The following is a 12,294-nucleotide window of genomic DNA, read 5'->3' as shown; positions in this document are numbered from 1 at the left end:
AAACTGCACGATTGACTCGCAGGGGTTAGAAGTTGGTAGGTCACGATGCAGGTCTCACACTATACCGCCCGATGCTCTGATGCGACCCGAGTGCTCACACTGTGCCTCCATAACATGAAGGTTATAACAGAAAATCTGTCGCTCTGTCTTTCACTCACACAGACACACAAACCACCACCATCAACTTTGCTAAATTGCTAATGAAAAACATTGATCAGGCAGCTGTGAATGAGCAGCAATGTAAATCCAACTATTTTCACGGTTGTTGTGGTCGTGATAATTTTGTGATGCCACATCGAAAAGGCTCGGATGAGCTTTCCGAAGTTCTACAAGTTGTGCCTCCATCGCTTGTGTCCAGATCACACGCTGCACAGCCGTGCTGCTCCATCTTTTTCACCGACGTTTACGTGTTTGCGCGTGAGCAGTGTGAGCGGCTCACGAGCGATTGATGATCGGGAGCTGCTCGAGGTGTTAATCGCTTCTCGTTACCCCACGTATACTACACGATGCACGATGAAGGCCAAAATTGGGCCGATCACCAAATCGGTCGCACGACTCAAAAATCGTCTCAAAATGGGCCAGAAGCCCAGCATTAGAGCAGCAATGTTTGTTCGCTCAGAGAAAGAAAAAAAGGCTGCAAAAGCACAGGGAGGAATGGGAAAAGGGAAACACCTGGCTGGAAAAGGTCACCATAACACCTATAAAGCGCACTGCACTGTGTGCCGGCGCACTTTTTCCATAGGCATGCTTCTAATGGTGGGCACATGAAGAACATGAGGGGCGTGAAAGCTCAGGGAACCCTTAACCAATTTCTTGTCCACCAGGCCACGGCAGAAGCAGATATGGTATGTAAACACTGGTTTGTTTTTTAAACCCTCTGGTTAAGGTTAATATGGGCATGTGCAGTGAATATCAGCGCTATGTGGCCAGAAGTGTGATAATATAATTTATTTTGTGTAATAAACAACTGCAAGGATAGATGATTACAACAAATAGATGACTAATACATAAAAGTAATACATAGATGAATAATGATGATGAGTTATGATGCGTAATCATGGGAACAAGTGGGTTTACAAACAGGAGCAGCTGATTAGCATTAGAAAAGCTGAAATAATACCTCAACTGAAGCCAATTGTACTAAATGCACTAAATGTGCACAGTTACAAGAATATTTTTCTTTCTATTGCTTTCTATTAATTTATATAATTTTAAGTTAAGCAGGACAGAGTTCTTTTAAAGAAAGATTTACTTTTATTCTCAAAAGTTAAGCATGACAGGCTTCTGTTTAAGAAAGAAACCTGTTTTACTGTGTTAATGTTGTCATTTTGAGCTAAAAATAAATGGCTAAATGATCATTTGTTTCCCATATGGTCATATCACAAAGAATATGCATCTGCTTAAATCAAATTCAAGTCAAATGGTTAAAAAATAATTTCACACACACAAAAAAGAGCTACCACACTGGGAAGGGTGAAGACAACTAGGTTGCCCGGCCCTGGCCACGAGGTGTCCCTTATTTATTTTTCAGGGAGTTGGCAACCCTAGCTTGTGGGGGTGTTGAAGCTGTCATAAGGCGAGAGGCAGGGTACACCCTGGACAGTTTGCCAATCTGGTGCATGGCTAATAGAGAGACAGACAAGCATTCATGCTCACTGTAAATTTAGAATTGCTAATTAACTTAACATGCATATTTTTGGCCTGTGGGAGGAAGCAGAATACCTGGAGAGAACCCAAGTAGACACAAGGAGAAAGGCCCTAGCCTTGATACGAACCCGGGACCTTCCTCGGATGAGGTGGCTGATATGATTTTGCTTTTTGCCCTTAAACCTTGGTTCCAAATTTAAGTAAGCATAAACTAAACTGTTTCAAGCTTGTTCACCTGCTTTTTTCCTCTCTTTGAACGGAGGGCTCACTGTCTTTGGAGTGATAGGATAAATAAAAATGATTGATTGTAACAGAGTCATTTGTCTTAAGCTGACAATCCTGACAGTGCAATAGATGGCTTTGTCATTTAACCTCTGGAACGTCAAATGAAACCAATATTGAACCTGCAGCCACTGGCCCGCTCTGTTAGCTGAGTTTGTGATATAATACCATTGTTTGGTGGCTGACGGATTGAGTGGGACGTCGGCTGTGACGAGGCAGTGGATCGTTGACGTGTCCCTCGCTTCATTTGACTTTAACTTCATTTGACTTTAACGCACCTTCATCCAGCTGGAGGTGCGATACAGAAAGACAAAAAAAGGAAGTCACACTGAAGCAAATGAAGCATCAACTCACATTCTGCGTTAGAAGAGAAGAACATTCAGGATTTATAAGGCGAAGTAAACAAGAAACAAAATGCTGCTTGACCACTTGGAATAAATGATCAGTAGCTTTACCCTGGGTGGGTGTGGGTGTATTTGAGGGGAGTTGAAAAAGCTTGAGTTGTAAACTTTAAAACAATACAGATGGTGGCATGCACACTGGCACTGCTTTGCTTTCTTCTGCTGTAAGAAGCAATACATCGTTCTCAAATGCACTGCAATGTGTTGGTTTGAAAATAACCAAAAAGCACCACATTACTTACATTTAGCACATTATTTCTTGTTAATTTCACTTCCCAGCCAAAAGGATTGCCAACACTGTGCTGAACTAATGAACAAACTCACACCAGGGAAGGAGAAAAAGACGAAGCTAGCCGGGAGGAAGAAGAGAAAAGATAAGAGAAGTTCAGTGTGCCCTACAGGCTGTGAAGCAGGATTGGGCTATCACTTTAATTTCCCTCTCTCTGTTCATTTGGAGTGGTTTAGTTTAGCTGCAGGTGGAATCCCTGTTTAATTACAAGTGGAGTGGGCAGGAAAAGAGTGGGATAAAGAGAGGAATAGAGATTAGGCTGAAGAATTAGTTGATAATAAAAGTCTCTGCCGATTTAATAAATGATCACTTTCCCCATTGCAAGTTGACTTGGATGCCCCTGGCATTGTGTAAGAAGAAGGGGAGTCAGAGTAAAAGAGGGAGCAAAGAAAAACAAAGACAGTCTTTCCTTAGTGGAATGATTAAGGTTTTAAAGTAAAAATTTGAAGATGCAAAGGCCCCCACCCTGACACCCCAATTCCCTTGATACCCATCTTACACATATAAACTGTATATATAATTTGATGCCATTGTGCCGCCACAGTAAATGATCAAGTGCGTCTTCATCTTCCTCCCCACACATTAGGGTATCAAGTACTTCTGTGATCTCTGCCTTTTTTAAAAAGCACGATTATGTTCAGCAGCCTCCATCTCTCCCTATTGTGAAAGGAGGGAGAGTGCAGGGTGTAATGGCTGTCATTTACTCACCTGAAACACGGAGGGAATTATAAATGCCATGCACCCCATCCTTTGTATTTATCCCTGCTGATATGATAGCACGGTCATAGTGGAGAGACTGCGAGCCGTAATGGTCGTCTCACTGGCAAAGCCCACGAAGAAGATAGCATGAAATGAATGTGATATCGAGATGAGAGGGACAAGGGGTGCATTGGGTCGTTTAGCCACCAAATCCCTCAATTTTTTGATAAAAGAGGAGACAAAAGTATTGCTCGCTAAAGTGTGTGTGTGTGTGTCCGATAGAGGAGCGAAGCTCTGGAGAGATGATGAATGTATGATCTTACACACCTCAGAGCATCTGAGTGACAGAGACAGACAGATAGAAACAGAGGGAGAATGAATGATATCAGGATGTGTGCTCTGGAACAGAGGAGCCACATCGGCACCCATCATTTTTGCCATGCTCTGAATGGTGGTGTGTGTTTGCCTTTGTTTGTGTGTATGTTTTATCTGTTCAATAAATCCATCTCCCCAGATGCAGGCATCTGAGGCGTTGATAGGCATCAGGAGGTTCATTCCATTATAATCGAAGTTTAATTCCATGTGAGGTTTTTTTTGTGTAGGTGTATAGTTGTGGGCGATGTGTGTATCAGCATATCTGCCACTGATGAAGTGTTAAATTGTAAAGATACAGTGGCATCTTTTGCTACAGTTCTGTCTGGGTGCTTAGTTTCTATGGCAGATCACAAGGTGACAAACCACTTGATGGCGTGTCACGGCCACGTAGATGACATAAATACGCACATGCACCGGCAAAGAGAAATCGTGCTTTCATATACTCTTACGATAAGGCTTTTTGGAGCTGAAATCCCACTATAGGCTATCACAATGGCCTTTCTCTTTAGTGACTTAGAGCTTATTTTAGCTGGCAGTGGGGCGAGGCAGTGCTGGATTGCAGGAGGAGGTGCAGGCCCGGTGGAGAGTGACAGGAAAGCAGGAAATCTATCTAGCAAGATGCACCGTGCAATGACGATCAGTGTTGAGTTTGATCATGTGCACACACCATTTCTCCACTATCTCCCCGATTCCATCTCAAACTCATTCTCTTTATCTACCTAATGCAAATACGCCTCTACACAGTAGGGAGGGCAAAAAATACTAGCTATTTTTTTGTCCCCCAGAGCAGACACAAGCTTAGCACACAGAAGTGCTTTGTCTCTAATCTGTAATAGCAAGCTGGATTCCTCTTGACTTTGACAAGGAAATACGCCCCCTCTGAATTTATTCAGCTGTGTGTGAATCTGTTTTAGAATGTGTGTGTGTGTGTGTGTGTGTGTGTGTGTGTGTGTGTGTGTGTGTGTGTGTGTGTGTGTGTGTGTGTGTGTGTGTGTGTGTGTGTGTGTGTGTTTGCAAGCAAGTACGCTATTTATAGTACTTGCAAAGATGCATAAATGTCGCGAGAAAGAGAAGGAACAATGCACTAGTATGTTTTTTTAGAGTTTCTCCGTCATGTGTCACTGCATGACTCCAGTAGTACTGTATGTGGATGTCTGTGGTTCTTGTGCATCAGTGTGCATATGTCTTGAAATATGACTTCCACCATCAGCGTGAGCAAAACTGACTTGACTTGTGTGGGGGTTTTTTTTTATTATTATTATTTGAGAGAGGCTGTCAGGCAGAGATGTGCTGTGTGATAGTCCAACAGAGAGAACCGCCGTCAGTGGCAGGCTGTGCTTTAGAGATACCACTAGGCACAGGCATTTCTGATCTCTTGTTACATTCTGTCATGCCCTACATTGCATGGTTTAATTATGGTCCTTTTCATACCCTCAAATATGGAATTTAGTCAGTAAAATGTGCTGCAACGACATGTATAATTACATCTCATATATCCAGAGGTACACAGAGAGAGAGCAGTATGCAAAACAGTTTGATCCTCAGTTCATATTGTAGGTGGTTGATTTAAGACCTAAATTACATCAGTACTCACCATGACTGCATTAGTATTTGCGAACAGGGCATTAAATCCATGTTTTCTTTAGCAAGTTGCGCTTGAGCTGACCTCTTACTCAAACTTCTCTATCTATATTTTTGTAATTCTTTTTGCTATAAATGTAATGTCTCTCAGGTATCCAGGATAATGGGTTTGAGTATTCAGCAAAGGTATAATAAGTCTATTGAGTATTTTGATGTAAGACTTACTTTTGTCCTCTCCATGATACATCTTCAGTGAATCACTCAAAGAATCCTTAATAAATATGCACTGGAGAATCCTGTAATGGTAAAGGTGTCCTGGCCCTGCCCCTGAAGAGCCAATTAAAAGCTGAACAGGGCACCATATGAGTCAGTCGTGTTGCACATGACACATGCAGCCCATAGATTCAATTGTGTGATGGCAGCCATACCTGTACTTGTTAAAAATAGCAAACATGTAGGATAGAATATTATTTTTCTTGTCTAATCATATTCATAGCATGAATTAGCATGACATTTGTGGTTTAGTTTGAGGAGTCGGTTAATGAATATAACAGATATGACAGCATGCATTTTTATATCTCATTAGACATTGCATCTGTTTTAACTGTCTCCCTTTTCATTTAAATAGTACAATAATTGCTTGGGGGTGTTACCAAAGTGACTGCCAAATTTTGAGACTTTCTTGAAACTAGGTCCAGTGGTTTAAATCATACCACAGATGTATACTATCGCTGGGTGACACACAATGATAGTGTAGCCTTCTAGTTCCTTTATGTTAAGTGGGTTTTAAAATAAAAGAAACAATTTTTTAAAGTTTCATGTGAGAAAAAGTTGAAGAAACTCAACTTGGATGTTAAAAGCAAAAACAAACTATTTGTACCTTTCTTCTAACAATTTTTTTCCACTGTTTTTTAGTAATTCCAGAAGTATGCAGGCACACGTGCACCCTTTTTACCCACATCGGTCCAACACCGACGATGTTGTCTCTCTTTCTTGGCTGTCATCACAGAGCAGCCTGAGTGACAGCGGTCATCTACCAATGACGGCTCATTTATCAAAAGTGCCAGCAACACCTATTATTGCACCATGCAGTTACCATGGAGACAAGAGGAGGGGGACAGCCCGAGATCTACCTCAGCTTTGCCCCTTGTGCTCGGTCACTCATGGCCCATGCCAATCAGTGCCAGTCAATGCCACTTTGAATTGGCAAGGCTATACATCATAATGGATGGACGGCTGTCCCAAGTTTCCCATATGGAACGAGGTCGATTGGAGCAACGGGGGAGCTGTCGAAAAATAACATTTTAATAGAAATCGGTCATGAAACTAAAAGAATTTATGTGTCTATACAGTATAGTGGGTAAAACTAGTGCTTTAGATGGATTTGTTTTTCGGGCTGTTGCGTAAATCAAGATAAAAGGAAGGCTTTAATTGAATCTTCCACATCTTCATGATGTAATTGTGTTTAATAGAGACAATTTACAACTAGCATAATTGTTTTAATGATCATTTTGTGTTGATCTGAGTCATCCTAGATGGAAACAATAACTCTGTAACAATATATTATATATTATGTTTTCAGTAAAAGGCGTTACTATCACCGTCACCTCTGCACCTACACTTACCTCGACCATACAGCAGACAGATACTGCTAATTGCAACAGCAGTATTGCTGATCTGAAGAAGCTGTCTATGACACCATTATCCAAAGATTCCTGCTCACTGCACTTTCTTATTTGATGTCTTGAAAATGTATCATTATGTCTCTCTGCCAAAACCTGAACACAATGTTTCTGTTTTGTTTCAGAATATTATATATCACTTTCACTAGTTTCAGGCCCTCTCTGTGTCTTGTGGTAATGTTCTCCTTTTGGTATTTCTGCTCATCCTCGCATTATTCATGCAGCCACACAGCTTTCTGCTGTATGTTAATGATATTTGTATCTCATTGCAGCTGTCGAGGATCCCAGTGGAGGCGTGTGGTCAGTACACAACCTGCAGCGAATGTCTTGGATCCGGAGATCCCCACTGTGGCTGGTGTGTTCTGCACAACATGTAAGTCCTGTTAGAACTCTCTCAGACCTAAACACACATGCAGTTCTCTCTTTCCTGCTTACCCCTGATGCATACAAATACTGTATTTGCTCAGTTGCTTCTCTTTCATTTGTTATGCCTCCAACATACCAGACATTTTGAGGGTGTTTTGGGTTGTTAGACTCCCCTACCTCTATGTGGCGCCTGGGTCCATGCCCAGCATTCCATCCTTTGCAGTCTTTTAGCTTTTAGGGACACCTGAAGCCAGCGCAGGCCAAGTCTCAGATTGCTTTCCTGGGGAATCAGCTTTTTGCCAACAACCCCCCACCCCACCCTTTAGATCCATTACCAAACCTAACCACTGGCATTGTTTACTACCCCTGAAACTAGAACCTGGTGAGAGCATAGATACTGGTGGGCACTGCCAGTGGGCACCAAGCCCAGTTGACGCTAAGCAAGTGATAGCTTCTTTTATTGTAGAAAACTGTTGAATGACATCTCCAAGATTAGTTCATTAAAAACAAATGATTTACTTTTTCTTGCACCCTGTTCCCCTTCGTCTTCTCTTTTCTTATTGCTCCTGCTTTTAAGACCGTCTCCCTCATTGTTTCCTTGAAATGCACAAGCATGCACACATAGATAAGCACAAATTCGCAAACACCCCAGCTGCTGTCAAACCCTTGTCCCTCAAGATGGGAGGGAGATAGTGCTTGCTGTGGGCAGGGAGATTTCCCACTCCACTGTAAATTGAAAATTGGTTTCTTGTGTTGGTTCTAGCCCTGGGGTAGAGTGTGTGTAAATGTGCGTAGGTGTGTGTATCAGTGAGACTGAGTACATTTAGCACCTTCATCCCTGCTGGCACTGAGAGGACACAGTGAGGGCAGGGTAGCAGGGTGAGTGTGAGAGGAACATACTGAAAGCTGCAGAGAAGTGAAGATGGACAGATGAAGGGAATAACAGATGAATGGCAAGGTCATAAAGAGAGAGCTAAGGGAACAGAATAGTAAAGAATAGATACTGGCAAATTCTAAGAAACACTCAAGGTATCAAGGATATCATGACATATTCAATGATCAGGGAGTGAGTGTGTCTGAAAGGCGGGCGAAAAAAGTATCTGTTTGTGCAACAGAACATAAGAAATAAAAATAGAGGATGCACATAGGATGCAGCCTGTGAACACTCATTTGAGCGCCACATATTAGAAGTTATAAGCAAGGTCACACACATATAGTAATTCCAACCATACATTTAATTTCTATCACGATCACCAATTCACTATGTGTGGTAATATGTACTGTTTAAGTATGGATTTATGTGTGCTTACAAACCCATTAAAACTTTTCGTATCCTAACAGTCAGAGGAAATGGGTGGTTACAGATTGGTCTGTCACACTTAGCCCTTTCAGCTCACCTCTGTCTTAACACACACATATAAGCCACGAATGCTCACACACAAGCCCTTGTTGCTTGAGAGTTAGTGTCAAGTCACCGAAAACAAGAATAGAACCCAAAGAGAGCGAGAAAATAACCAAAGTGCCTCTTGAGTCGATCTCAGGTGTCTAGACGTTTGACCATCACAAGGGCAGGAAAAAGAGATTACAGGTGTGCTGCGTGCATGCGAGTTTGTGTTTGGTGTGTGAGCCTGTGCGGACCTATCAGCACTCACACATTCTGTCATTTAGACAGCCCGGTAGCACACAGCCACAAAATGTAAAATGCACAACCCATTGGGACTGATCGACCACAGGTTCACCTTTCTCAAAGTCCATCCCCCTTACCCAGCATGTGAATTCTTAACTTGGTCCTGGTGTAATTGAAACCCCCCCGAGTTCCACCTCGACCACAGGGTAGACAGGACTTTATACTCCTGCCACAACCACTGCTGTTGTTTTATTAGCCCGTTAATTTATTTATTGTATAGCTCCCTAATTTACCAAATTTAGGCCTCAGCACCAAGGATAACTTCATATTCTTTACATTATTGCTGTGTTTTTTTCCTAACCATTGAATTTTTTCTTGATTATGTTTGAGAAAATTGCAAAACAAAGTTTAATAACAGACTTGTAAACTTCATGTTAAAACAATGGAGGATGGATGTAGCTGTTGAGTATATTTACTAATTCACCACAGACAACTAATTACTGACTGCTGTGCATGGATTGTGCCGTCGCTCATGCAAATATGCGTGTGTAGATACAAATGCATTACACACCATAATACTCTGTAGTCCACATAAACATGTTACTTTTAATGGTCTCTAGAGGATAATTGGAAAATAATTATGTGTCTGGAAACATAAAAATCCACTGAGATGACATGGGCTTGAAAATTATGCTTTGAAGGTCCTGAAGCATGTATGCAGTCTGTTAATATTTGTGTATGTATCTTTCCACTCCTTCCTACCCACTTTATTTAATGTGAGGTCAGTAGTAGTGCAAAGCCATTAACAGGCTTGATTCACAGCTTGATAGATAACATCCCAGCAGACCTCCAAAAAGAAAAAGTGTTTACACAGACACATGGCCAATCTTCACATTTAGCTGTAGTTCTCAGTAAAATGTAATACTTTCTCGAGAGTATTTTTAAAATGTCCTTTTTTCCAGTTTTCTATATTTTGAATAGTTGTTTTGTATGGCCGCTTTTCAATTATCCAAAACAAAAAAGGAAGCTTTACAAGTTAAACAGGCTGAAGGATAAAGAAAGTGGGAGAACTAGGGTTTATTTTGCAAGGTAGCATGACTGTTAGCCTGTCCTTGTTGTGTAGGTCTGGTACACTCATACACAAAAATGCACACATGGTTGATCCAAAGCACTTTTCTTCAGGCATCTCAGCAATTGAAAGCTGAACTGTTTGATATTCGGAAGACAGAAATGTTTAACGTTTTTCTTTTCGTCTTCACCCACCTCCGCTTTGTCTTGGCTGAACCATATTTCTGTTGTAACACAAAAAAGGAACAATTATTGATGGATAGCTGCATGCAAGAGTCGATCAGTGGATTCTGAACATAAAGTACTGTTGCTCAAAGAAGTAGTTTAGTCGAAAAGGACTGATACGTTGTTTACTAAGTATACAACAGCTCAAAACTGAACAGTAAAGCTTGCACATTTTCAAACACATTTTCTAATTGTGAAAGCTGTTAAATAAAACCAAAACAAGCCTGTATAGCTTGCAACCTTCGCCTATCTGCTTGTACGCGGCACATTTACTAAAGTAATGATTTAACGACAAGCACAAAATCCTCCATTTCCCTCTGTGACTGGTCACAAGTCCTGCTCAATCATAGAAGTGATTAACCTAGCATTATGACATGAAGTGAAAACCAGTAAGCTCCGTAAGTGAATGACAACAGTTTAATGATGTAAAGCCTCAGGAAAAGTCTGCAGGGAAAAACATAAATATAGGAATATAGAGCTTGTGTGTTTGTCTGCCTTCACACTCAATGCATCGCTATCCTGTGAAATGCTTTTTCCTGGTCTGGCCAAGCCTGAAGATATTTTTACAAAGGATGAAAGCAGGCACCTGGCCTAGTACACTGACAACAGACCAGAGACTTGAACACACATAGCAAAGGCCTAATAACATATAGCAAACGTATAGCAAAAGGGCCGAACCAGGAAGAGCTCAGACTCATACACGGTCTCCCACCCACACTCACTTTGTGCTGGAAAGAGGGGTGTTCAGTGGAAGGATAGCAAGCGGTTCCTCTTCAAAAGTGTTCTTCCAGATAGTTTGTTTTTCCAATCAACCTTGAAATCACCTCACTGGTCCGAGCAAAAGCAGAATTGCAAGCTCTCTTGCTCTCTCTCACTCCCTCACACACACACCCACACTCTCTCTCTCTCTCTCTCTCTTACACACACACACATACACACACTCCTTCTCTATCAGCTTTGCCTTTATTTACTCTATAGATCGGTGAGAGGGGCTGTTAGAGAGAACACCAGGGGAAGAGGAGAAAGGCAATCAATATTACAGGAGAGGAAATCAACAGGAGTGGATGGTGCACCTGGCTCTGTCTGTCTGTGTGTGTGTGTGTGTGTGTGTGTGTGTGTGTGTGTGTGTGTGTGTGTGTGTGTGTGTGTGTGTGTGTGTGTGTGTGTGTGTGTGTGTGTGTGTGTGTGTGTGTGTGTGTGTGTGTCTGCTTCTCTGATAGCAGTCATGTCCTTGACATACACTGACCATTTGTTTAGAAAGACAAATATCTTCAATAATTACTCACATGTTTGACTTTGAATGCACACGGCTGCGTGAAGACATATGCTTCCATTTATCCTACTATTTGTAAAATCCCTTAAACCCCACTATATATGTTTAGATCCATCAAAATTTACATCAGACACCCCCCTCCCTCGCCCCTCCCCGCGGGGAGGGCTCACTAAACCTTGAGCCTCACCTGTCAGCTAAACAGACTCGGCCGTCTCATGCCATCTTCTGCCAAGATGCAAAACGTATGCTAATGCCTGTCAAACTCAGCAGGTGAAAGGAAAGTTTTGAATCGAAGCAGCTCCTCCTTTTCATCTTTTTCTTTTTTCCCCCCTACTCTTTTACCATTGACATTGAATACCACACACTGTCAATCAGGGGAAAGCCTCCTACAGAAGAGTGAGCATATTATAGGCTTCCTGTATCCATATGGGCAGAAGCAACCATAAATGCATTCCTACATGCATGCATTACATGATTTATTCTACGCTGCAGAGTGAAAACATTTCACTTTCAAAACAAGTCACTTTTAAAAAGATTTATCTTTAAATGTCAGAATTTGACAAATTAGTCAATACTTGTTATATTCAACCGTGTTTACACTGTTTTTTTGGTACATGCTAGTCTGATAGGGCTTATTAAGCTTTCTGTTACTTCCATCCACACACCAACCCTTCCAAGTAAAGCAGAAGCACTTCTGCAGGGAGCCAATATAACAAAATGTTACAGCCACGTTGTGGTTATGTTACCCCCTGTAATGCCAGTCTGTCAGCTGTCAGTTT

General features: G+C 41.7%; 1 protein-coding gene across 1 annotated transcript in view; it reads left to right on the top strand.

Moving 5' to 3' along the window:
* Window positions 1-12,294, top strand: part of plxna4 (plexin A4) — a 259,476-nt gene that overhangs the window by 152,900 nt on the left and 94,282 nt on the right. The window contains exon 5 of the mRNA XM_080885989.1: window positions 7,229-7,329. Within this exon, the coding sequence (XP_080742115.1) occupies window positions 7,229-7,329 (101 nt within the window). The remainder of the gene's footprint in view (window positions 1-7,228; window positions 7,330-12,294) is intronic.

The sequence above is a fragment of the Rhamphochromis sp. 'chilingali' genome (assembly GCF_963969265.1).
Source record: "Rhamphochromis sp. 'chilingali' genome assembly, chromosome: 7".
NCBI classification, from domain to species: Eukaryota; Metazoa; Chordata; class Actinopteri; order Cichliformes; family Cichlidae; genus Rhamphochromis; species Rhamphochromis sp. 'chilingali'.
Note: the sequence above shows the minus strand (reverse complement) of the source record. Positions and strands in the feature narration are given on the sequence as shown.